Raw genomic sequence first — 25,510 nt, 5'->3', positions numbered from 1 at the left:
GGTGCGTGGTCTTAAATATTGTGTTATGTGAACCCCGGGTTTGTAACCAAGAAACATCTTTGTACATGAGGTCATAGGCTTCCAACAAACAGCAATGCAACTCTGTCAAGATGTCTAGCTAGAACTTCTATACTGTTCCTGAGACATACTCTTAACTGAGGGCTGGGTTTGAGAGGCCAATTTCAGCCCAATTCTTTTTCTCAATAGCCTTTTGTGGAATAAGGAGGTCAATTTCCTTTGATTGCATTGCGCTCTGTGGCACTGTTGATGTACCAATATGCCGGACACTGCAGGCTCTTATTTGAATGAAACTTAGATATTGGGCTTGACCTTACTGAATCTTGTTAGAAATTGTGAGTTGTACTAAATGTTGTGAAGTGTTAAAGATCTTTCTTTTGCTCTGCCCATCACCATGGCTTTTAATCCAGATGGGTGAAATACAAGGTTGTCGCTAGCTTGTTAGCAGGTGCAGCATCTACTCTTACTGTGATGCTTACAATGTTCAGTGCTTAGGGAACACTGTGTCTTCATGAAAAAATGTCCTTTCTGTTTCCAGATCTTGAAAACTTTGTCACCAGGACTCGGAACACAGTGTCAGTGCGAGAGGGGCAGGGCATGGTACTGCTCTGTGGACCCCCACCTCATTCTGGAGGTGAGTGTTCTTCTTACATTGTTTATTTTATACCTGGAGGGTTGTATAGCAATAAACCTCCCTCACTCATCCCTTCCCTCCCTAAGCCTTACGCTCCCACTTGCAGCCATTGTGTGTTATGTTCCCACTATATTACAGGGGATATATCACATGACAATAATATTGCATCCACTGCCTCACCTAAACTGACATTCTAAGGCAAGTTTGTCATTGCAGTCCTCAGCTCAACGTTTATGTCCATCACAAGAAAAGTGAATACATAGTAATCTTGTGAGGTGTGGTTTGGTCAATGTATTGTAGATTGATACCACTGCCTTCCGTATAGTGACATTAAAGCTGCAAGAGCTTAGGACTGTCCAGGTGTGGTCCAGACTTTTAGTGCCAAGGGGCAGCCGCATGGTCGGTGGGCACCCAATGGGTAGGGTAGCACCTATTGTTTGGTGGCATCACAGCAGGTAAACACCATAACTCTGCAAATGTAAGTCATAACATGTTGGTTCAAGTGTTTCCAAGTTTACTTAGACCCTGCCAACACAATAAAACCTCCACAATGTTCCTGGGGTAGGGATTGAAATCAGGAAATACAAGCTCTTTGCAAGTAAAAGGAATTGCAACGACTATGAAGGTTGAATTCCCTGTCCATGGCTAGAAGTTGGCCTCTCTGCACACTGTCAGACTCTACAGCTTGTGTACAGGGAGCAGTGCAGCCTCAAGAGCATTTGCAGTACTTCTGTGTCTCCAGAATATTCCCAACCCACCAGTATGTAGGTGATACAAGTATGCTTCACGCTCCGCCTTGGGCATTTGATCATTCGATCCTCCTTGCACCAGTGTGGGCTGTATCCTCTAATGTTCCTCCATGCACGTCTCAGTAAAATAGCTTCCAATGTAGGCTGTATCCTCAAATGTCTTCCATGCACCTCTCAGTAAAAATAGCTTTGGCTCAGTGAGTTTTGTCCATGATAAGGCACTCTTTCTTTCTCCCATTTTCTTCTCGACTTCGCCGTCAACGATATGCCATGACATGCCTTATCAAGGGCAATATTGAGTGAATGAGAATGGAAATTAGAAGTTAATCCCCAAAACACGTGATTGAATATCAAGCAAAACTAGCTTGATGACCAAGCATTTGTGAATATATTCAGGAAAATGTCTAACATATTACAAATGTCATTGATGTTGTCAGATTTGTTAAGTGTGATAAGCGTACCTTGGTACGAATGGGTTTATTATTGAACAATTGTGAAAACATTAGGCTATATTAGTGTTGTGTTCATATGAGCCATCGATTTTGTATCACTAGTTTAATAGAATAATTGTTGGTGAATTCTAATGCAAAATTTGAGCCTTGTAGAAGTGAGCTTTGCAAAAGCAAAAGATGTTTTGTCTGGTGCATCAACATATGATTTCTTTGTGCCACTGAAAAAGCGAAGAAAATTTATTATTGATGATTATTTATTCATTACTTCATTATTTTAGAATAGTATTTTACTATGGTATTGTCTGGTTTGTCCGCTGTACATGGTAATCTTGGCATAGAACTCAGGATATAAAAAGACATGCCAGGTCTATTTTTTTATGAGCGGTGTCTCTGCCAAGAGTGCAAATTCTCTGCAGTTGTAAAATTACTATTAGTAAAATTAAACTCATAGTTTATGAATACCAAAAAATAGTAAACTTACCCAAAAGTGCACGTTTACCTTTGTGAATCATTTCCTTACATTGGGGAGTTGTTGGCCTAATGCCTAGCTCCTACAAATAACATTCCGTCCTTCATCGTAGAGAATTAGCAGTGTCCAAAATGTTCCAGACTCTGCTTGTTAATAACCTCCCAGGAGCAGCAGCAGCCCAGTCCATGGCATTCATTGTTTAGAGGAGAGCAGGATAAAATGTCTTGCGGGTCAGTCCAGGAGATACAGGAGTCATCCATGGCATGCCAGGTAAACGCTCTTTAGAGTGCACCTACAATTTTTAGAGGAGTAGGCCTCCAGCGAGCACTAGTTACAGGCTGGCAGAATGAATCCCGATAGGATTCATCCAGGAATGACTGAAGATCATTACATAGAAAATACTGGTTACAAGCAGTCATGATTAATGCCATAACTCATAGTTTATGAATACCAAAAAATAGTAAACTTACCCAAAAGTGCACGTTTACCTTTGTGAATCATTTCCTTACATTGGGGAGTTGTTGGCCTAATGCCTAGCTCCTACAAATAACATTCCGTCCTTCATCGTAGAGAATAAACAGTGTCCAAAATGTTCCAGACTCTGCTTGTTAATAACCTCCCAGGAGCAGCAGCAGCCCAGTCCATGGCATTCATTGTTTAGAGGAGAGCAGGATAAAATGTCTTGAGGGTCAGTCCAGGAGATACAGGAGTCATCCATGGCATGCCAGGTAAACGCTCTTTAGAGTGCACCTACAATTTTTAGAGGAGTAGGCCTCCAGCGAGCACTAGTTACAGGCTGGCAGAATGAATCCCGATAGGATTCATCCAGGAATGACTGAAGATCATTACATAGAAAATACTGGTTACAAGCAGTCATGATTAATGCCATAAAACTTTCACCCAGGAGCAACAGAGGGTCAGCCCACTCCAAGCAGTGATGGTGTTACACTCTCCTGGGTGAATCCATGAGCCACCTGGTTGAATTAGCATAGCATGTATTTTGCACTCCAATATAATATTGTTGGTAGTAGTGTATTAGTGTAATGCTGTAGACGAATACGATTAGTAGTTTCAATCAGATGCTGCTGGGATCCCTTCTCAGCTGGCTCCTGCATTCGCGCCTGTGAGCTGCTATGATGATGCTGTTATGACTGCTTTTGTGCCTGTCACAGTGGTGTTTGTGGTGCGTATAGCTTTGCTGTACCTATTGTTTGGCCAACTGCGGGTGCTACTGTGGTGCCACCAGCGCTTACATCTGTGTTGTAAGTCATCATCTTAGCTGTAGTCCCTAGTAAGAATCTAAATATTCCAGCTGTTTCCATTATCATTCAGCTTGTGGTTGGTGTGATGTGGCATCACTAGTTAAGAAGAGTCGGGTCTTTACTTCCTTCCTGTGTTTCAGATGGTCTCTAATGTTTCTTATTTTGCTCGGATGGAGTTTCATACTTTGGCCAATCGCACAGACAAGTGGATTTCAGCAGTGCTCTTCTTCTGAAGGGAAGTGGACAGCTGAGGTGCCATCCTTGAATGGAGTGTCCTGTACTCTAAGTGCGCGGTCATTGGTTAAACAGATATTAGAAAATATGTTAGTTGTACATTAATGTTTTTCACAGAATACGAAAATCTTATGGATAAATAGGAAAAAGCTGAGTAAAAAAATAAATATGGAGGTGTTTAAAAGAATACCATTAAATCCCAAGCTCTATTAAAAGACAGCCTGACTTACCTCTGAAATCCAATCACTTGTTAATCAAGAAGGAAGGCAAGCATGCCCGTTTCCCAGCATCCCCTTTCATTATTGTCTCCCACCAGGGGTTGGCTGCCCCCATCCAGCTGAACCTGCCTGGCTGCATGTGAACAGCAAACGTAGCATGGTACAAGAGTGTGATTTGCCCTGAGTTGCGCATCACAATGAGTTTGCAATGACACAAAAGACACCCTATTGAGCATCATTGTCTCAAGTTCACTGCTTGGCTGCTGCTGTTTGCCTGCTGCCCACTCTTTCTAAACTCCTACATTTGTATTCTGTGCAGCTTTGATCTTAGCTCAAACTGAGAGGTTACTGCAGATTGTCAAACCTTTTCAGAGTATGTCATGCAGAACCGAGAAAAGCTACTTAAAAAGCTGTATAAAGAAAGGTGAATAACAAAATGATTTGAATACCGATTCTGCTATGGGTTTTACATTCTCTGATGCAGCAGGATTAGAGGAAGAAGCGTTGAATTGATCTAACCTTTGACACCTACACAGAGGCGACCGGTGTCAAGTAATCACATGTAGAGGGGGATGTATACATTGCAACTTGTATGTGCTGCTCTCTGCAGTGCAAACTAGTAGACCTCTGGTGTTGGCATGCAGTCGGGGGGCGTGTGAAATTAAGGCCTCTGCCACCCATGCAGTGTGGGGATGGACCCCCAACCATTCATGCAACCATTCAGGGGGGCCTGTTCAGCCCCAATGAATATCTGTGAGATATGGAAGACTCAAGGTGCCCCTCTTCACTCTCTGCAGGGGGGCAGAGTGGTTCATTTTGCATTACCCCTCTGACTGTGATTTGGAAGGTGGTGCAAGGGGCAAAAAAAGACAGTACATTGTGATCTGAGCATTCATTTGTAAATGGAATGTTAGGTACATAGAGCTGTACTAAATCATAACCTATTTGATATAAAAGGACTTTGTGGTTTGAATCTTTACATCTTCAAACAAGTGGGTACAACTGGGTGACAATATAACATGCTTTTAGCACATCCTTACTATATGAAATCAACAAAATACATCATGCTGTAATTAGCATTGAAACAGTGGTTAATGTTTATGAAATTCCTCTATCATTCCGCCCCTCTCTACCAATCATTACAGACTTCCATCCTTCCATCTATTAACACTTTTACCTATTGGTCCTTTCACTCTTTCATCCATTTGTTGACTTTCTATCTATTCTGCCTTTTACTAGTCCATCTTTCAATTGTTCATGCACTTTCACCCTTCCTTCCACTTTCCCACTCTCCTTTTTCACATTTTCGTATTTCTTCCGTATCATAGTTTCCTCCTCTTTGTTGCAAACCATCCTTTTTTAGGTCGAGTCTACCAGACAGAGCAAGAACTATTGCGGGTTTACAAAGACCTACAGGGACCAAGAGTTCGTCCATTGCTTACCATTGGTTGTGTTATTGTCGCTGTCGTTGCTTGTGTCTTATTTAATAGCTTACCTTGTTCATCTGGTATTTCTCCCTTCCCCGGAGCGTAGTCTTGCCTCTTATTTGATAGCTTACCTTGTTCATCTTGTATTTTTCTCTACCCGGAGCATAGTCTTGCCTCTTATTTTATAGCTTACCTTGTTCATCTTGTATTTCTCCCTACCACGGAGCATAATCTTGCCTCTTATTTGAAAGCTTACCTTGTTCATTTTGTATTTCTCCCTACCCCGGAGCATAGGCTTGTCTCTTATTTGATAGCTTACCTTGTTCATCTTGTATTTCTCCCTGCTCGGAGCATAGTCTTGCCTCTTATTTGATAGCTTACCTTGTTCATCTTGTATTTCATTCTACCCCAAGCATAGTCTTGCCTCCCATTTTATAGCTTACCTTCTTCATCTTGCATTTCTCCCTACCCCGGAACACAGGCTTGCCTCTTATTTGAAAGCTTAACTTGTTCATCTTGTATTTCTCCCTACCCCGGAGCATAGGCTTGCCTCTTTTTTTATATCTTTCCTCATTCAGCTTGTACTTCTACCTCCCCTGGAGCATAGCCTTTTTACTATCTTATAGATGGTCTGACTTGTGTCCACTGCTCACTTTTAGAGAACTAGTTTTTTTCTTGTTTCTTCTTTAGAGTACATCTGTTTTCCAGTTCAATCCTGCTTGTGTTTCTACTCTTCCCCCCAGAATACCTGCCCCCCTTGTGCCTTGTGTTTTCTCTCTCACTTTCTCTCAACTGTGCGCTCTCTCTGCGTTCTTCTCTCCCCATGCTCCTTGTTGCTGCCTCATTCATGAATGTGCTTTTCCCCCTGCCCCTGTGCAGCTGTTTCCCTCATGTTTTTCTCACACACCGCATGTGTTGCTTTCTTCCTCATGCGCTCTGCCCATTCCATATTGATTTCCCCTAATTCGCTCACCTCACCCGCTCTTCTGCTGGTCGCCCAGCTCCACTCTCTTTTTCAAATATATGTTTTAAAAATATTGTTTTTAGGGACATGAAGTAAATTCCTGCCGGCTCGCAATAAAAGTGCTTTCACAACTTACAATTTATTTTCTTTTTATTGACCAATTTATGTGGCACCTGCCATCTTAGATCAATCAATTAAAAGAAAATGGCATATGCATCATTCCCTAAGAGTGCGCATGCATGAAACATGTACATGCCTAGAGAAAGCTGTGACTGCCAACAGCTGCCACATATTTGCATCTTTTGTTTCCAATACTAAACAATAGCAGCAAAAAGCCTTGCTTAGTTCTGCTTCGGTTCAGCATTGACAAAGTCAAAAGGGTGAACGCTTTTGGATTTGCCAGTGCTTGTTTCTCAGTTTTCTCTTTCATGCTCACATTTCGTATTGTTATTCTCTGTTTTCTCCTATTTCCATAGTTTCTCTTTCTCTGTTTTCTTATATGTTCATGTCTGACCGTGGCCCATAACCCTCTGTCATGGTTGTCTCTAATATTGTTATTTACTCTTATGAGCATTTTGTCTCTGGACCTGTAGACAGAAGAGACACATAAATAACATGTTGATGTTTTAGTTGGACCCGGTTCACCCCCTGTTTAAGCAGCTAAAGAAAGGGGGTGAGGTCACTGAAGTAAATGTGTTCACATTCATGTTTTTCTAAAAACAAATTAAAATAATTCAGCACTACTGACCTTAACCAAGGGTGATACACAAATCGTTTAGCATCAAAAATACCTCCTTACAGTCACAATGAGAAACAAAGTTGTGTTAAAAGTCATTATTATATGGTTGTACTAAGAACTAAAGACAGTGACAATCACACCCAGTAGCAAAATGTACTTGTTTGAAATGGCCCTTCCTGCAGGGTCACCCCCAGACTTTTTGCAGTACTCCTCTCTTTCTTTTGCTGAATTAGTTTTTGTTGTTTTCAGGACTTCACCAATGCTAAAGTGATTGTGCTCCCTACTTAGAACATGATGAGACTGGCATACACCAAACTAGCATTTTTATTTACTTACAAGGCCCTAGTCATGTCCACTACATGTGCCCAGGGCCTGTAAATTAAGAGCTACTAGTGGATCAGCAGCACTGATTGTGCCACCCATTTAAGTAGCCCCGCAACTATGTCTCAGACATTTGCAAAGCCTTTGTGTACAGTTCTAAGTGTCATGTTGGTGTTTCCAGAATCACAATTTAAAATCACAACCTATGGTGAAGTTGGATTTTAAATTGCAGTTTTGGAGTTGTCATTTTCTTACTTTAGTCATTTGGTGCCTGCTGCCTGTCTCTCCTCACATGTCTGGGGTAGGATTGCAGCTGAGCTTTCTGTATTCCTCCTAGACGGCCACACACAATGGGAGCTTAGGTGTCACTCCATCAGTCTTGATGGGCCATCCAGGACAGTATGGGAGGAAGGAGCTGAACACAGCCTCACTTACACGTGTATCGGCTGTGTCCTGTCTATGCACAAAGGGCTGCATAACCCACTTTAGTGAGTCTCGGGCCAGTTCAGGAAAGGCAGGGACTCTATGCACTTCAAAAGCATGTCTTTGAAGTCTCCCCCACTTCAAAGGTCCAACTAGGTATAAGTAATGGACCTCTGACACCACCACATCAATACACTTCTGGACCTGCAGATACTCTGCCAGGGATAAGGTCTTATGTGCTGCTGAAAGCCTGCCAATCTGCTGGACTTTTTTTTTGCTAGACTTCTGTTCTGCTGTGCAGTTCTGTGCCTGCTCCCCTCTTGCCTGGGAGTGAGAAGGACTGGACCTACATCACTCCAACCCAGAACTCAGAGTGACTCCAAGGGCTAGCTGGCTGGCCCTGGAACTGAAGCCTTAAGGACATAAAAGACTCCTAACCAATATGCTTCTGCACCTGGACCATGCTACCTGTACGTCTGGCCTGCCAAGTGATGACACCCCAGCCCTGGGCCCTTGAAAGTGGACCTAAAGTGTTTGCTGTAGGTGGAAGAAACACATCCTATGCTGCAGGAGCAGAATCACTGCATCGCCATTGTTGCGTGGAACACAACCAGTGCATTGTCTTTGGAACCGCCACTGTGATGCTTTTCACAGCTCAAGGTCCTCACATCCCCATCAATGGCAGCCTCGATGATGAGGACATATCTCTGCATCACAGCCGCTGTGCTCATTGGAACCATGACATCACCTTGACTGCACAATTCATTCGCGATACTGGTCTTCGCATCACAAGCCACAGCACCTGTATCCTCAACGTCAACACAGCAGGAACTCACAGCCTAACCCTTCCACATTCAGAACTGGCGGATCACTGTTTTTGCATGGAGAAAATCGATGCATCCCCTCTATTACGTGGTTAGGAACCGACGCATCGCTCCACAACCAGGAAACGCTCCACAACCAGGATTTAAGGTACTTTGGTTCTGCTGGCCTAACTGGCTCCCTGCAGATGGCCCACATTCAATCACAGTCAGCCCAAACTTTTGAATATGCCCCAGTCTGGCACAACCTGATATCCTCGGATGGTGCTTCTTGCTTCTAAAAATTCAGAACTCAAGTTCTACTTATTGGATTCTTTTGTTTTGGTCTTGTTTTAGTTATTCCAATATACTTTAGTTTTCTAACCTGTTGTGGGATTTATTTATGTGGTATTTTCACAGTTTTTATTGTTTGAAGTGTTGCACAAATAGTTTAGACATTGCCCTCATGTTAAGCCTGACTGCTCTGTGCCAAGCTACCAGAAGGTGAGCAAAGGTTAATTTGGGGATTGCTAGTGCCTTACCCTGATTAGGATGGTGGTTACTGCTTGACCAGGGTTTACACCTCAGTCAACAAGGAATCCCCAGTTTCTAACGGTAATCATGGCCTTTTGTAGTCAAATACCTGATTTATTTGCTTGAAGAATCTGCATTTGACTAGACGAGAATGTTTTGCTGCTTCTGAATTAAGTCTTTGTCTTGCCTGTTAGACTAACACCCTTACCAACCTTTTTCAGTTAAGCCTTACTTAACCACACTCACTTTTACTGATGCTCCGAGGTCATGATGCATCTGGGCTAGGACCCACTAATTACACACTGCCTTTTATTTAGACTCAGTCCCTGATACACCCTTTGTAATCGTGTTGTGGCCAAACAATTATTTTTAGAAAGACCTGCTAAAATCATCACTGTCCATTATAACCAGCTCAGAAGACACCATCTTTTTTTTTTTAAATGCATGTTTTATGAACTTTTCTGTAACAAACACAGCATAGCTTTGTTCTCCCTTATTAGTATAATGATCAGCATGACATGGAGCAGCACAAGGATACAACATCAGTTTGTCTCTTGCCTCAATGATGTACAATGACATGTGCAGGGATTGCAAAGCCATACCATTACCCCTCTGCCCTCCGCAGAGAATGTGCCTCACATCTACGGCATCATTTCATGGAGTTTCTGTTGGGACCTTCATTCGTCCAGGGCCTTTCTGGGATCAGCACTAGGAGAATCCCCTTCTGCTCTGCCCAACCATTCCATACTTTTTTGGGAAATCCTCGCGCTATATATATGGGTCTTTCCAACCCCATGCAAAAGTCCATACCATGTGCCCATCCCTCAACCGAAGGTGCCTGTGGGTCCTTCCAGGCCCCTGGAATATCTCTCTTGGCAAGTAATAAGCCCAACCACACAATAGTTTTTGGTATCTCGTACCCTCCAGCCCCTGGGAAATGTGTAAAAGGATCAGTCTGGGGTCCTCTTGAATGTTCCCGCCCATTGCCGCCTCCAGGGTGCCCAAAACTCCACCCCAAAAATTAGAAAAAGCTGAGCAGTGCCAAAATGTATGTAGTAGATCTCCCGGCCCAGTACTGCATTGCAAATAAGCATTTCTAGCTATATAGCCCATGCAATGTAGTCGTGCTCTAGTGTATTAGGTGCGATGTAGCAGCTTAAATTGAATGTGTCTAAACTGGGAGGCTATGGCTGCTTACTTAGGCGCCTCCGGGGCCTCCCACCAATCGTCGTCTTCCAGTGCCCCCAAATCTGTCTCCCATACCCTACACACCTTCTCCATAGGATCTGGTAGAGCACCAAGAAGCGTTTTGTATGTCAGTGAGAGCTTGTGCTCTGTCATATTGGTCAACAGTAGTCTGGCCTCCAGAGGCAAAGACTCCGGCAGCTCAGTGAACGTCTGTGTCACAGGCATCAATGCATGGTGTAGCTGTAAGTATCTGAAAAACTTTGCGCGGTGAAGTGCAAATTCTATTTGTAGGTCCTGAAAAGATTTCAGTATACCTCCGTGGAGTATATCTTTTAGCTGCAAGATCTCCACAAGGTCCCAGGTAGCAAACTCCTTCCTCAATGATATTGTCTGTGGGACATAAGACCCCTGCCACAGTGGCATCTCCAAGGTCATCTTGTGCTTCCACCCCATAGCTTTTTGTGCCTCCTCCCACACCGCAAACACCACCCCAGTTGCAGGTGGCAGTTCCATCCCAGAGGCCCCTCCATACAAGAAGTGCAAAATCCCCTGTGGTCCTATCTTCATCCCCTCCAAAGCATATGCCGGGTCGGTGAACCCTCCGTACCACCATTCATTGATGACAATGAAGTGTGCCGCCCAGTAGTACAGTCATACATACGGTGTGGCCAATCCCCCTTCGATCCCTAATCTGCAGCATTTATCCAGTGAGATGTGCAGGATCTTGCTTCCCCACAGCAATGCACACAACTGGGCGTTCACCTTCTGAAAAAAGGACGCAGCAACTGGGAATGGATGATTCTGTAGATGATAGAAGAGGCGTGGTAATGCCACCATTTTAAAGATGGCCGAACGTCCCAAGAGAGACAATGGAAGAGCCCCCCAGAACGCCACATCCATGGACAGCCGCTCCAGTTGAGGTGCCAAATTTTTCTCAAAGGAATGTGCAGCGTTCCCTGTAACGTACACTCCTAAGTATGTAAACCCGTCTTGTCTAATGGGCAGATCTGCTGCCCGTAACATATCCGATGGGTGCAAATTTATCGGGTAGATCATTGATTTCTCCTATGAATACAAAGGCCTGAGTAGTCCCCAAAAATCTCCAGTATCTGAAGCGCCCTGGGTCTCGATCATTCCAGATCCCCTAGGAATGAAAGGACATCGTCTGCATATAGAGATATTCTGTTGCTCATCATAGTCTCCCACTGGAATCCTTTATACAATGAGTCCTCCCACACCCAGGCAGCCAGGGGCTCTATTACAATTGCAAACAACAGAGGGGATAGGGGGCAGCCTTATCATGTGCCTCTTTCCACCGGAAACCACTCCGAGACCTGTCCTCCCATGCGCACCCTAGCTCTGAGATCTGTGTGTAGGAGTTTTACATAGCTGATAAATCGGGGTCCACAACCCAACCACTCCAGGAGTGCAAACATAAATGCCCAGTCGACCGAATCGAAGGCCTTCTGGAAGTCAAAGGACAACAGAGCCCTATGTTCATCTACAGAAGCACTCAGGGCAATGGTATTGAGCACTCGCCTCAGATTATGTCTTGTAGCCCGCGTTGGCATAAACCCTGACTGGTCAGAGCCTACCAGATGTCCTATCACCTTCCCCATCCGGTTGGCCAGCACTTTCACCCACACCTTGACCTCTGTATTTAACAAGAAATGGGTCAGAAATCCTCACAGCGATGGCCGGCAGTGCCCGATTTGGTTATTACCACAATATCTGCCGTCCTAAGATCCAGAGACAACGTGCCATACCATACGCCAATATTCGGGTGGTAAGCCATTCGGTCCAGGGGCCTTCCCGGGATCTAACTGTCCCAGCGCTATTCTCAATTCTTCCACTAAGACTTCTGTCTCCAAGGAAGCTCTCTCTGCAGCTGATAAGCTAGGGACTGGTAGATCATGTATGAATTGAGACAGGTCTGATCGCGGACTCGCCGGGTCCGCCTGATTCGGACCCCGATAGTAGTTAGCCGATGCTTGGGCCATCGGCCCTTGTCCCATCACCTTTGACCCATCCCCCATCTGTAAATACGAGAGGGCAGTCAACCTCGACTTTGGGGTGCAAAACCAATGCAGGGTTTTACTGGCCTTATCTCCCCATTGATATATGCTGCTTGGAGTTGCCCGCCACGCTGCCCTTGCTTCCTGTGTTAATTCCTGCCACAGCAGTTTCTGCAAATGTACTAGGTCCTGTAGGTGGGTTTCCCGGTTCTGTTCTACGTAGCAACCCTCCAAGTCCATAATTCTCCCCTCCAGATCCCAGATCTTCTGCCTACATCTCTCTCTCTGCCCTTTCACATAACTAATAATCTCACCTCTCAAGTACGCCTTCTGCACCTCCCAAATCACTTCTGATGAAGCCACGGAGCCCTGGTTATCTGGGAAATACGGTTTACTCTTTTGGGGTCCGCCTGTGGCAGACGACATTCATTTTCCCCATCTGCCCAGTGGACATGCTCTTCTAAGCTGACCGCAAGGGAAGTCTCGCCTGACCCAGCTCTTCCACCATCATCATAGCTGCCCAGGGCCCATTTGCGGCCCTGTGACGTGTTCCTATCCTGCAGCGCCTTTCCACAGGGTGCCGTCACTGACTCTCCGCCACCGCACCCCAGCCGTCCTCACTGCTCCGTCCTAATGCACCGTGTTGTTATGTCTGCCTCTGGGTCACTGCCACTGCTGCCCTCCACTCCCCGCACACTGTGGTGATCCCCATCGTGCTCCTCCGAATCCGATCCGCTCAGGGTGCGTGCCCCCGGCGGCTCAGCAGCTGGTCGTTGCCATCAGGGCCGATCGCGGACAGCGTGCCTCTCCAACCCACTCCGCGGCCCTCAAGTATGGCTCACTGCTGTCACTTGGCATGCTCCGCACCGTCCTGCACCGGTCACGTATCTTCGTCACCAAGGCTGGTCACAGCCCTCTTATCGAGACTCCGGCCTCCTCCCTCAGCATTTCAGCAGCCGCAGCTGTAGCTGTCGCTCACTGTGGATCTCTCCTGTCTGTCCCGGCAAGGAACATCCCATGCCGTGTCGTCCAGGCCTTGCAAAACTAGGCCTCGCCTCACCGCAGCGGACGCAGCTGTGCACGGGCCCGATCGGTCGATCCTTCCATTTTTAGGGGGCTTAACAGTCCCCTGGCATCATCCTTCAGTGTCTGAGTGTCAGATACTGCAAGAATAGAGCAGGATGGAATTAAAACGTGCGGAGCTGTGTTAGTCTGCGGCCATCTTTGTCGGCGTTTAGCCCCACCCCCAAGACACCATCTTAAAAGTTCTGGACCTGTAAAATACACTTTTGGAGGATGAGGGCGTCAGGTGAGAATGGTAATCCTTTTTGAGAGTTCATTCTCTGTTGCTCGGTCTTTTGGAGATGTGCGTCCGTGTCCACCAAGCTTGTCCCTTATCTAAGGAATGAGTATTCATAGTGGTTCCACCCTTTCAAACAGGGCTGTTACCGAAATTCCTCTAAAGATATGGTCGAGTGATTCTGTCTTTTCAGGAGCGTCAAGGTGAATGGGAAAATAGACATGGAACTTTAAACATCACAGGTACAACTGACCAAGAAAAATTCCTTCATAAACTCCTCTCATGATATGATATTGTTCATGAACACACTTACATGTTCCACAATGAACCACCTAATTGTGTGGTTCTTATTCCAACCACACACCACTCTGTTACCATGGCAACACTCCGGTTTCAAGGTCTAACACTTTAACTTTCTAACGACAGGACTTAGGACCAGATTTACAAGGCCCTAGCGCCTCCTTGTGCCACATTAGCATGATTTTTTATGCTAATGTGGCTCAACGAGGCAAAAATCGCGATGGCATATTTACAAAGTGGCGTAATGCATGCATTGTGCAACTTTGCGACACCTTGCACCACATTATGCCTGTGTTAGGCATAAGGTATGTAAGGGGGGGCGTGCCTGCATTAGGAGGCCCACAAAAATGGCGCAGTGAAATTTACTAGATTTCATTGCATTATTTTTTACGTCCTTTTTAACGCCTGCTCACAGCAGGCATTAAAAGGGCGCATCTATTGAAGTCACTGGGCCTCCTTGCACTTTGCTGCACTGGCGTCAAAATTTTTGACGCTAGTGCAGCAAAGCAGCCAAATAGTGTAAAAAATGTTGACACTATTGGCGTAATGTGCGCCATGGTGGTGTTGTTAGGTGACATTGGGGGCGCAAGAAATCTGCCGCATCATTACTGATGCTCCAGATTCTTGTAAATCTGGGCCTTAGTTCAATACCCAGATAGGCAATAGAGGTACACCAAATGGCAAAAAATGTAAAACCTATATTGCATAGGAAACCTTAGAATCAGATCAAACTATCAAAGGATGCTAAAGATAAAGGTGCGCAAACTTTGTACAACTTAACTACGATTCAACTACATTCTAAAATATTGTCAAAAAGGTAAAGGCGATTAAAGCTATATAGCTTCATAGTGTTGGACATCCACAGTTAAGTGTATTCAGAAACTCCACATTAAGATGAAGAGTTGACGATAGGAACAGCCGGAACGAACAATGTGTTATTAAAAGTACTCAGACAGTTTTATTCCTTTGGAATAGGCAAACTTGTCCATCACCTGCTCCAAGTTAAGTAAGTCGGTAAATTCAAGGGGTAAAATGTCAAGAAAAAATACAAAGAAAAGTACTAAGAAAAAAATTGGTCCCATCGATTGCATATTCTCTGAGGTGGCTAGCTGTTGGCAGCTAGTTTAGGACCACCATTAATTTAATCTGTTCCATCTCAACACCACTCAAGCAGGCTCCAGGTGCCTTGTTCACTCAGAAATTTAGAAGCAGATTAGTTGCATATGAATTTCCTCAATAAATATGTATTTAAGACTGAAAACGTATGTCTTCCACTCTATCCCCACAACTAAACCCGACCCTGAGTATAAAACAAATCTGCTAGCATCGCGCTTCGACTCCTCGTCAGGGATAGTAGGCGCTAAATACATACAAATAGAATTACAATTACAAACAGCATACACACCGGATGCCAGAGAAGGAGATCGTGACAGGAGAACAAACAACACTCCAGATCTTCATAAATGTGGATTGCATTTCAAACTATTGTTTCTAACTCCAACATACTGTATTCTTTCCAGATGATGTGCTCACAAGTGGACTGTGCGGTTCTTTTGACCAGTGAGCCAGGGGCGGCTCCTCCGGTAAGGCTGAAGAGTGCCGCCCCCGGCATCCTCCCCCCCATCCCCCTGCCAGCAGAGGCAAAACTTGAAAAAATTAAATGTTAGTAAACTATGTTTCTTATCATTTTATTTTTTGTCACTGGCCAACTCTTGGGGGCAGGGTCATCATCGCAATGGTAGGCATGTGGGGGAGTGGTGTGCATTGCTGTCAGTGAGCATGTGGGTTTAGTCTGACAAGGCCATTGAGCTGTCTCCAACCCCAGCTGTGCTGCTGGGCTGGAGACAGCAGGCACAGGCTCCCAGTCTGTCTGGGAGCACCAATCGTGGGCGCTCAGGCCAATCCTGACACTGCTATCATGCTACCAGCAGCACGAGAGCAGCATTAGGATTGACCCCAGGGCTGTCTGGGAGCCTGTGCCTGCCTGAAGCCAGAGGAGCAGAAGAGCAGCGATCCATCCAAAGGCAGGTACGTTCTTTTTTTGTTTTATTTTATTATTGTCACACAGCCCAAGAGGGCTCCCCAGCTCTAAACCCCCCAACCCTAGCCCTAAGCCCTAATAACCAGGCCCCAGCCCTAAACACCCACACTCTCCTGGCCCTGAGCCCTGGAAAAATGGGCCCCAGCCATAAAACTCCCACCCTGACCCTTAGAAAGTGGCTCCCCAGCTCTAAACCTCCCCGCTCCTCTAGCCCTGAGCCCTAAAAACTGGACCCTCGGTCCTAAACACCCACCCTCTCCAGGCCCTGAGCCCTAGAAAAATGGGTCCCATTCCTAAAACCCCTGTCCCATGCCCTGAGCCCTAAAAACCTGTCCCCTAGCCCTAAACGCCCGCCCTCTCCCGGCTCTAAGCCCCAGCCCTAGGACCCCCCCACGGCCAACACTGAAGTGTTCAGGCCACTGACCCACCACTGAAGAAGTTGTTCAAGAAATGTGAATATTATGTAACTTCTCCTAATGCCCTGTGAAAATAGGAACTTCAAATAGGTATGTATTTGAATTCCTCCAAAGATTTGGCAATTGCCTTTGCTAAAGGTGACACTCAATCAGCTAAATGACACGAGATCTGGATTTCTTCTCTTTTTGGGTCTTGCCTACAGATAACTATAGCTGTGTGTTGTCAGAAGATCTATTGCTACCAATTTACTTAGAGTGGATTCTGTGTCTGCCAACTTCAATCATTGGCTTATTTGGTTCTCCTTCCTTTAGCCATTGGCTAGAAACATTGCTAAGGATGTATGATGGAACAACGCATGAACTTACAACGCATGCCTTTACAACGCAGTAAGTACAGTGCATGGTCATTACCTCGCATGCACTTACCACAAAATGTTTTACCATGCATAGGCATAGTTGATAAAGGCATATGCATGGCAAAAAGTAGAGGTAAGTATAATATATATATGTGTATAACATATATATGTGTGTATATATATAAATATATACACACATATATATGTCTATATATGTAATATATATATATATATATATATATATATATATAAAAACACACCTTTCCACCCCAAAACCCTACCTACCCTAAACCCTAAAAATTGCCTTACGACCCTAAAACCCATACCCAACCTACAACCTAAACACCCCTTACCACCCCAATTCCCATACCCAACCTAAAAATGTCGTTACCACCTAAAAGCCCACACCCACCACCCTAAAATCTAAAAATGCCCTTACCACCCAAAACCCATACCCACCCTAAAACCTAAACATGCCCTTACCACCCACAAATACATACCCACCCTAAAACCTAAAAATACCCTTAGCACCCCAAAACCTATGCCCACCCTACAACCTAAAAATGCACTTACTACCCCAAACCCATACCCACCCTAAAACCTACAAATACCCTTACCACCCCAGAACACATGCCCAAACTAAAACCTAAAGATGCCATTACCACCCCAAAACCCATACCCACCCTAAAACCTAAAAATGCCCTTTCCACCCAAAACCCATGCCCACCCTAGAACCTAAAAATACCCTTACCACCCAAAAAGCCATGCCCAACATAAATCCTAAAAATGCCCTTATCACCCCAAATCCCATACCCACCCTAAAACTTAAAAATACATTTACTACCAATAACCACTACCCACCCTAAACACACTATATATATATATATATATATATATATATATATATATCAACCCACTTAATACTTACCAGTACTTGCCTTTAAAATATTTACCACGCATACACCTTTACCATTCATGCCTTTACAATGAAATTTGTTGTAAAGGCATGCGTGGTAAGGGTATATTTGTGGTAAAGCCATGCATGGTAAATGCATATGAGTTGTAAAGGCATTGTGGTAAATGCATCTCTTTGCATTTACCTCATTGTAAGTGATATTTCCCCACTGTTAACCACATCTTGGATCATCCCACTGTCTACGGGCTGTGTCACAAATGCTATTGTCTGTTTTTCTGCCTTCTTCCACCTCCTATGGAGTGCAGGTATTTCAATGGCCATGCCACTCTCTCTTTCTGTTTTTGCCCCACTTTCTGTTGTATTCATGGCGGAGGCCACACTCAAGTCCTCTCGAACACTTCTCCTCCTATCCCACATGCTCTCTGACCTTACCTTCCACACCTCCCTGAAATATTTTGGTGCTCCCCTGCTCCTCTCTTCCCTGTTAAGCACGTATTCACTCTCTACTTCCCACCCCTCCATCCACTCACAATGGCCTTGCAAATGCTTGTATGATTGTGGAGCAAACATTGGCAAAGGCAACAGCAGCAGGCACCCATCATAAACTAAAAAATAAACAACAAAAACCGTTCAAAGATAAACTGTCTTGGACAGTTTGTTACACTTTATGACATAAGTTACTCAAAGATGACCTCCTGAAGGGCCTGTCATGATTGAGCCTATCTTTAATGTAACCTAGCCTTTAGTTTTTCCAGTAATTGGTTTTTTTGATGATATTCCAAGATGAGTATATGCCCAACCCTCTCATAACAGGAGCCTCATAACCTAAAAGTGTCTCCACTATAATCTATGAGGTGCACTGCCCTCTCATCGTTCTAACATTGATGGCAGCACAGTTCTCTAACCTGGTTGCCATAACTGTTTAACCTGAAGTTGCAGTCTAAATGATTGGGTCGCAGCTCTCTAATCTAAGAGTGTACTCTGCTTTCTGGTATGAGAATGAGAGAGCTCTATGATCTGACGGTGTACTCCTCTTTCCTGTCTGCTCAACTTTCTTTTGTGGTGATGTTATTGCTCTTATAACAAACAGAGCCACAGCTCGTACCATAATCTAGAGTATAACAGCTCTCTGATCTGACAGTATTGACACCTTCTAATATGAGGGAGTCACATCTCTGTAATCCGAAGGCATTGCCCTATTCTAATATGAGGAACTGGTTCTTTCTCAATTGAGAATGTCATTTTTTCATGAGTGTAAGACCTCACGTGACCCTAATCTGAGGGCATTGGTTCTCAAAACAGATGATCCCTTCCTTGGTAGCAGGATGCCACTTCTCCCTGATTCGCAGGACCCCACTTTTCTTTGAGCAGAGGTTTCCCATGATGTAATGAACAGGCCTACCTTGAGCTGCACAGTTAGGCATACATACCAGGGTATTCCTTGCCCTTTTCTTTCTGAGCTGGGATTTGAATAGGGTGTCATTTTCACCCCTATCTGGTATCTGTGGTTAGTCCCATTGATGTTAAGGTTGATGTCAATAATGGACAAAGAATTTTTAAATCTCCATTTGAGGCCTTCACACCTTCTTTGACCTTCAACTTTGGACCAACAAGTGGGCACCTCACTTGATTTTCCCACCAACATGGTCCCTTTCTTGCATTGGTTTGCATGATTATTGTGCCAAATTTGTGTATTGTGTTCCTTCTTTTTTTGTTCTCCTATTAGATATTTGGTTCATGGTATTGTGCTTTCTTCTTCCAGTCTTTTTCATGGAAAATTAGTTGTGTTGCATTGGGGGATTCTTAGCCCGTCATTACGACCACCAAGGCCGCGGTGATGGTCGAACCGCAGCCAAAGTGGCGGTCCGGCAGCCACATTACGACCGTGGCGGTTGTGCCACGGTCAGACCGCCAGCATTGCCACTTTTTGGCCCCCAGACGGCCTGGCGCTGCTGGCGAAACTCTTTTTCCGCCCACTGACCCAGCGGGAAACTCGTAATGGGGCCCGCAGGAAGGGGACGCCACTAGCTGTAACCTGACCCCGGGAGTTTGGCGAACGGCCTTTTCCATCTGCCAAACTCTTAATGACCCCCTTAGTCTTTACATTTAGTAAAAGGATTCCCTTTTGGTTTACCTATAGATGCTTTGCTAAGGAAGGTGGTAGCCCATAGGGTGAGTGAGTATGGAGGACAACATCAACAGCATCACTGAGGTTGCCATCTTGTGCTAGCATGCCACAGAGAAACTTTGGGTGGAAGGGCATTAAGGGAGAAACAGAATGCATGAGTGGGGAAGAAAACAACATGGACATCACAAATGTCTCCATCCAACGCCTGCGTGCAAGGAAGAACAACATGTGGGAAAGTGGTATGGAAGATATAGGGTAAGTGACGGGTAAGCAAAGGAAAGAGCACAAGTGTGCTCTGAGTAGGAAGCCAGGTATGGAGTTCTAAATAAAAAGCTGCTTTAAAAAATGCTGTTTCATGACATCAGCAGTTGAAGGATACCCCTTATCGAATCAAAAGCATGCATAAAGAAGCTATGCTCCAGGAATAGAATAAACACAGAAAAAGGAGGAAAGCCATCTAGCAGATCATGGAAGTAAGACTGACATGAAAGCCATCTGATCATCAGCAAAGGCTGAGACTAACCCCTCTCTATGTAGAATAGTGACAGACAATTTTCAGCTATTTATAGCAAGACCTCAAAAAGGACCAGCAGCAGTGAGGTAAAGAAGAAGTGTGGGTGTTGGACCTGGCCCTCTCTGCAGGTTCAACCCAGATGTTTTCATTCCTTTGCTGAACCCATTTTTGTTGGCTTTTATGACTCTGTGCACTTTTTTCCTGCAGACCAATGTTAAAGCGCTTGTGCTGTTCCTAGGTAACACTGTAAAATTGGCCTACCGTTGATGGCTACATTTATTTAATTTAAAGATAAGACAATAGTAAATGGTACTCTATGTATTCAGGGCATGTAAATGAAATGCTATAAGTGGGCAACAGCACACTTTGGATCATTCACTACTATAGCACGGTAAACATGTTTCAGGTCTGCCACTGCAGCTCGTAGTGTAAATTTAAACCTCCATTTTGACTTACCAAAATAAACCTTTTATCACCCTAAACCTTTGATTCGATAACATATAAGTTACTCTTAAGGTAGGCCCTTACCACCCCTAGGGCAGCCAAAATGGTATTTTACAAAGTAGGACATGTGGGTTTAGGTTTTACATGTACTGGTAATGAAAAACTGCTTAAGTAATTTTTCACTGTAGTAAAGTTAACTCTCCCATAGATTAACATTGGGTTACCTTATTAAACTTAGTGTGATAACTTCAGTTTGAAACCAGATGGAGAAATTCTGTGCACACTCAAATGAATTGTCAGGTTTTAAGTTACATGTTTCAAAACATCACTCTTAGAAAGTTGGCATTTTTCTGCCCATCCCACCTGTGCCTTTCACCCAGTAACCTGGGCCACATGACTGTGAATAGATCTCCTGTTGTGGAATGTGTATTCTTTCAAAACATTGGGACAATAGAGGCCTAGGTGTGTGACAAGAAGGTCTTCTTGACTGTGTGGCTGGGGAGGAGTTGTGTCCTGTACTGATTGTACTTCGGGGCCCTGCCTGCAGCACACACAAGGAAATATAACACCAGGTCCGCCCTTGCCTTTACCATTCTAGACAGTTTGGAGCCAGCACCAGGGAAAGTGGAAGAACTGACCAGAACCTGTTTTATAGGTAGGCTAGGGGTTCCCCACACAAAGGCTGGCAGCTGGTATTAAAGTAACACCTTGAGAACTTCTCATCAGAACACTCCTGGACATGTGGAAGATTCAAAAGGACTGCCCTGCTGTCCGAAGAATGAAGATTGGACCTGCATGTCATAAACCCAGGTTCCCCAGAAGTGACTCTAAAGGTCAATTATTGACCTCCGGTTTGAGCTACGGAACACAACAAGCTTCCAGAGGCCTCCCTGCAAGTGTCTAGCTGACCAGCACCAACTAGACCTCTCTGGACCCACCTGAGTCCTGCAGGTGGCCTCTGCTGGTTCAACTCCTGAGCCCTAAGCTATGCCTCCAGGTCCCCGACCCTTGGCTGACATTAGAGTGAACTCTTCCATTGAAGAAAAGTAAATACAGAAGTTTAGGATCCCTTGTGACTGCAAAGTGACCTCTTCATGCTGAGAATCAGCAGCCTGCAACAACCTCCAATGTGAAGCTTCAATGGGGCCTGCTCTTTGTGCAGACAGCGGCCATCTACAATGACCGCCAATGTGAGGCTTTAGCAAGACCTGCACTCCACGCTGACAGCAACAGCTAATGCTGACTGCCAATGCAAAGCTCCAGCAACTAATGGCTCTTTGCACCAAAACAGCGACCATCCACGATCCCTGACTTGCTCTTCACACTAACAATGACTTCCTCCTGGCCCTCGAACAGCAACTCATTCTGCTGACTTCAGAAGATAACTCTTCAGCTAGACTACCCTGGTCCTTGTATCTGACTTGCGCTCCATTACAGTCATCCTAAACTTGTGACTTTAAGCTGGCCCAGCATTACCAGACAACCAAGTGTGGCGCTTTGTGCTTTTTGGTGCTATTTTCGCCTAAAACCAAAATATCATGTCCCAGGTCTATTGATTGGATTTTTGTCATTTTTATATCATCTTATTAACTAAAATCTACTCTATTTTGATACATTGGTTTGGGATGATTACTGCGTTATGCTTTCACTTTATTACTGCCTGAGTGCTGCATAAATACCTTGCACATTGTCTCTAATTTAAGCCTGACTGCTTGTGTGCCAAGCTACCAGAGGGTTAAGCACAGGTTTGCTAGTGACTTTTGTGGTTCACTCTGAAAAGGATTGTGTTTAATGTTGGAGTGGGGATTCCAACCTACTCAACTGATAACTCTGAGGCATATTTATGAGAGGGTTGTGTCATGTTTGCACCATGTAACACTGTACATGCGTGACCCAAACCTCTAAATCAGATGTTTGAAGCCATGCAAAGCCACTTTGCATGGCTTTGAGTGGCTTCAAAACTGTGGAGTAACGTAATGCAGCGCAAAGTGCTGTGTTGTGTTTCTCTGCCCTGGGAAGGTGTTCCATGGACATTGCCTAGGTGTTCTCATGCAACTTCCATGTATTTTGATGAATCCCTGCATTTACAAGAACTTGTAACCCAGGGGATGCCCAAAATCTTACACCTCCACAGAGTATGTGTAATGAAGAGAACTATCTTTATTTGTATGGTTCGTGAGGTGCTTCACAAGACCTGCCTTCAATACTTTCAAAAGATTTTCTGATGGCATGTACCCAACCAAGAGCTATGGTTAACTGCAGCCAAGTTGGTAGCCATCCCTAGAATTAATAAAGCAAAATGGGGAGGTTGAAGCTTTTCCTATGCTACCTGCAACCTATGCAATTCAATGCCCATCCATTTAAGATCTCAGCCTAATTTGACTCAATTTAGGAACATACTGAAAACCTGGTTCTTTACAACTCTCACCAAATAGGATTACACCTGATGGTTTCTTTTGAGGACACTGCCACCAAGACACCACATGGTATTCATGTGCTTTAGAAGCTTTTTTACTTACTTACTTTCTCCTCATTTCTTCCTCTTTTGATGTTTGCTGCATTCTGCAGCTCACACAGGAAGACAAATATGCCTCCCAGGATTGTTTTTGTGAAGGCGGTGATCCTTCCTGCACAAAAACAACCCTGAATGCAACAGAAGCACCCTTGCACCATGGTGCATGGGTGCCTGCGTTGGCACCAGGCAGCCAAAAGGGCGCCCGCCCATGGGAAAGGACAGGAATGCACCACATTGTGATAAATACAGTGCACTCCTGCCCTTTCCCTGTCACTTAGTGCACCGCAGCAAGGTGTCTGTGCTGCACTTCATGACTTGGCCATATTAGTCACGAAGTGCAGCACAGCTCAGCTACTTACAGTAGGGTAGTGGAAAAAAGAAGAATGAGGTGCAATCAAGGCTAGACAGCCTTAGTAGCAACTCCACCATTTGGCAGCTATAGTGGTGTGCTCCTAATATAAACTTTGGACCCCTTCAATTTTTTTATTTTTTTTTACTTTTTAAGCATGGCTGTCATTCTGGCAGTGGTTTATGTGTCAGCCTCCTGTGGCTCTTTGGGCAAAAAGCATAGTTCAGGGCCCAATTGCAACATTAATTTTGTGCTTCGACCCTTCCTCGGAAGTGGTGATAGAGGTTTGTATGTTATTAGGGAGAACTGTGTCAGTTTTCTGCTGATGGCCTCAGCAACAATTTGTTTAGTTTTAACAAGATAGCTATGCACTCAGTACAAGGATGTCACTATCAATAGTAGGCACCTGGGCCCAGGAGGTGAGGGGCCCACTTTGCTCAGTTATTAAATTTTTCTGCTAGAAAACAAAGGGACGGAGGGAATCAAGTTCTTTGCATGATTAGATCCCATGGTACCCTTCCTACATCACAGAATCAATCTCTTGTATTCTAATGATGTCCCCGTGTAATAAAATGTGGGATGAGTTGCTTAATTACATTTTCCCATTGTTACTTTTCTGTATCACACAAGCCTCTAGAATTGCACACCTAGATGTGATTTAAATATTGATGCTGCCCCTGCATGACTCATCATTCAGTTCCAGGGGATTTGTTTCCTTCAATACTATTATAATGTGTGTAATTGTGTAACCACGACCAGTAATGGCAAAATGACTGCAGATTTGGGGGCTTATTTACAAGGGCTGTGTGCCACAGCTGCGTCACTTTTTGTGACGCACCCGTGGCTCATAGCGCAGGCCCACATCCACAAGGCCATGCAAAGCAACTTTGTGTGGCTTTTCCTGGCATTGTAGATATGATGTAAGGCTAAGCAGCGCAAGTCGCTGTATTGCCTTAAACTGCATCAGGGAAGCATTCCATGTGAGTTGCAGTGGGTTTTCCCACACACCACCCATGGGTTTTGGCCCATTACCAGATTTACAAGGCATTGTAAACATGGGAATGTGTCAAAATCTCAAGCCTCCCCAGGCGAGGCGCAACAAGGAGATATCTTTATTTTTTCATCATTTTTTCCTCTTTCTATGTGTGCTGCGTTCTGAAACACACATAGAGGAAAAAGCATCCATGCATTCTTTTTGTACAGGAAAAAGTCCCTTCCTGCACAGAAACTAACCTGTCTGTGATGCAGGCATCCTTGCACCATGGTGCCTACATTGGCGCTAGGCAGCCCATTGTGCACCAGTGCAGGGGGAGAGGACAGAAATGTGCCATATCTTGTTAATACTGTGCATTTCTGCCCTGCGCCATGGGGCTTGTAAATAGGCCCCTCAGTTGTTTCCCGAAGCTTTTCGTCACTTAAGGTTGCTTAGTTAGTACCTTGTTTTTGCTGGTGTTACTAGACATAGATAGCTTGTCCAGCTAAGTGGTAGCTCAACCTCGCCTATAAAAGGAAAACTGCTAAATTTAAAAAAATCTGCCTCCCACACACAAACAAATCGCGTTATCTGGACCTAGGCGCCGATGAATCTCGCATGGACGCCATTATACTCCCTGATCGGGGATGTAGATACCAATAGTGCAGCAGGACTAGTGGCACCCGTGCCCTAAGGTGTTCGTGGTCCACCGAACCCCGTTCCTCGTTACATTCATTAGTTTTGGAGCAGCAAGGGTGGCCCATTTGCCATGCTTGCAACCAATCGCGTGGCACCTTTGCCACTCCACTGC

The 25,510-nt window shown here is 44.8% G+C and overlaps 1 protein-coding gene across 3 annotated transcripts in view; it reads left to right on the top strand.

Moving 5' to 3' along the window:
• The window catches only part of LOC138258996 (contactin-4-like), a 789,032-nt gene that overhangs the window by 431,713 nt on the left and 331,809 nt on the right, over positions 1–25,510 (top strand). For all 3 annotated transcript variants that reach the window (XM_069206362.1, XM_069206361.1, XM_069206363.1), the window contains exon 5: positions 557–652. In XM_069206362.1, coding sequence (XP_069062463.1) covers positions 557–652 — 96 coding nt within the window. The remainder of the gene's footprint in view (positions 1–556; positions 653–25,510) is intronic.

Source organism: Pleurodeles waltl, chromosome 9, assembly GCF_031143425.1.
Source record: "Pleurodeles waltl isolate 20211129_DDA chromosome 9, aPleWal1.hap1.20221129, whole genome shotgun sequence".
NCBI classification, from domain to species: domain Eukaryota; kingdom Metazoa; phylum Chordata; class Amphibia; order Caudata; family Salamandridae; genus Pleurodeles; species Pleurodeles waltl.
Note: the sequence above shows the minus strand (reverse complement) of the source record. Positions and strands in the feature narration are given on the sequence as shown.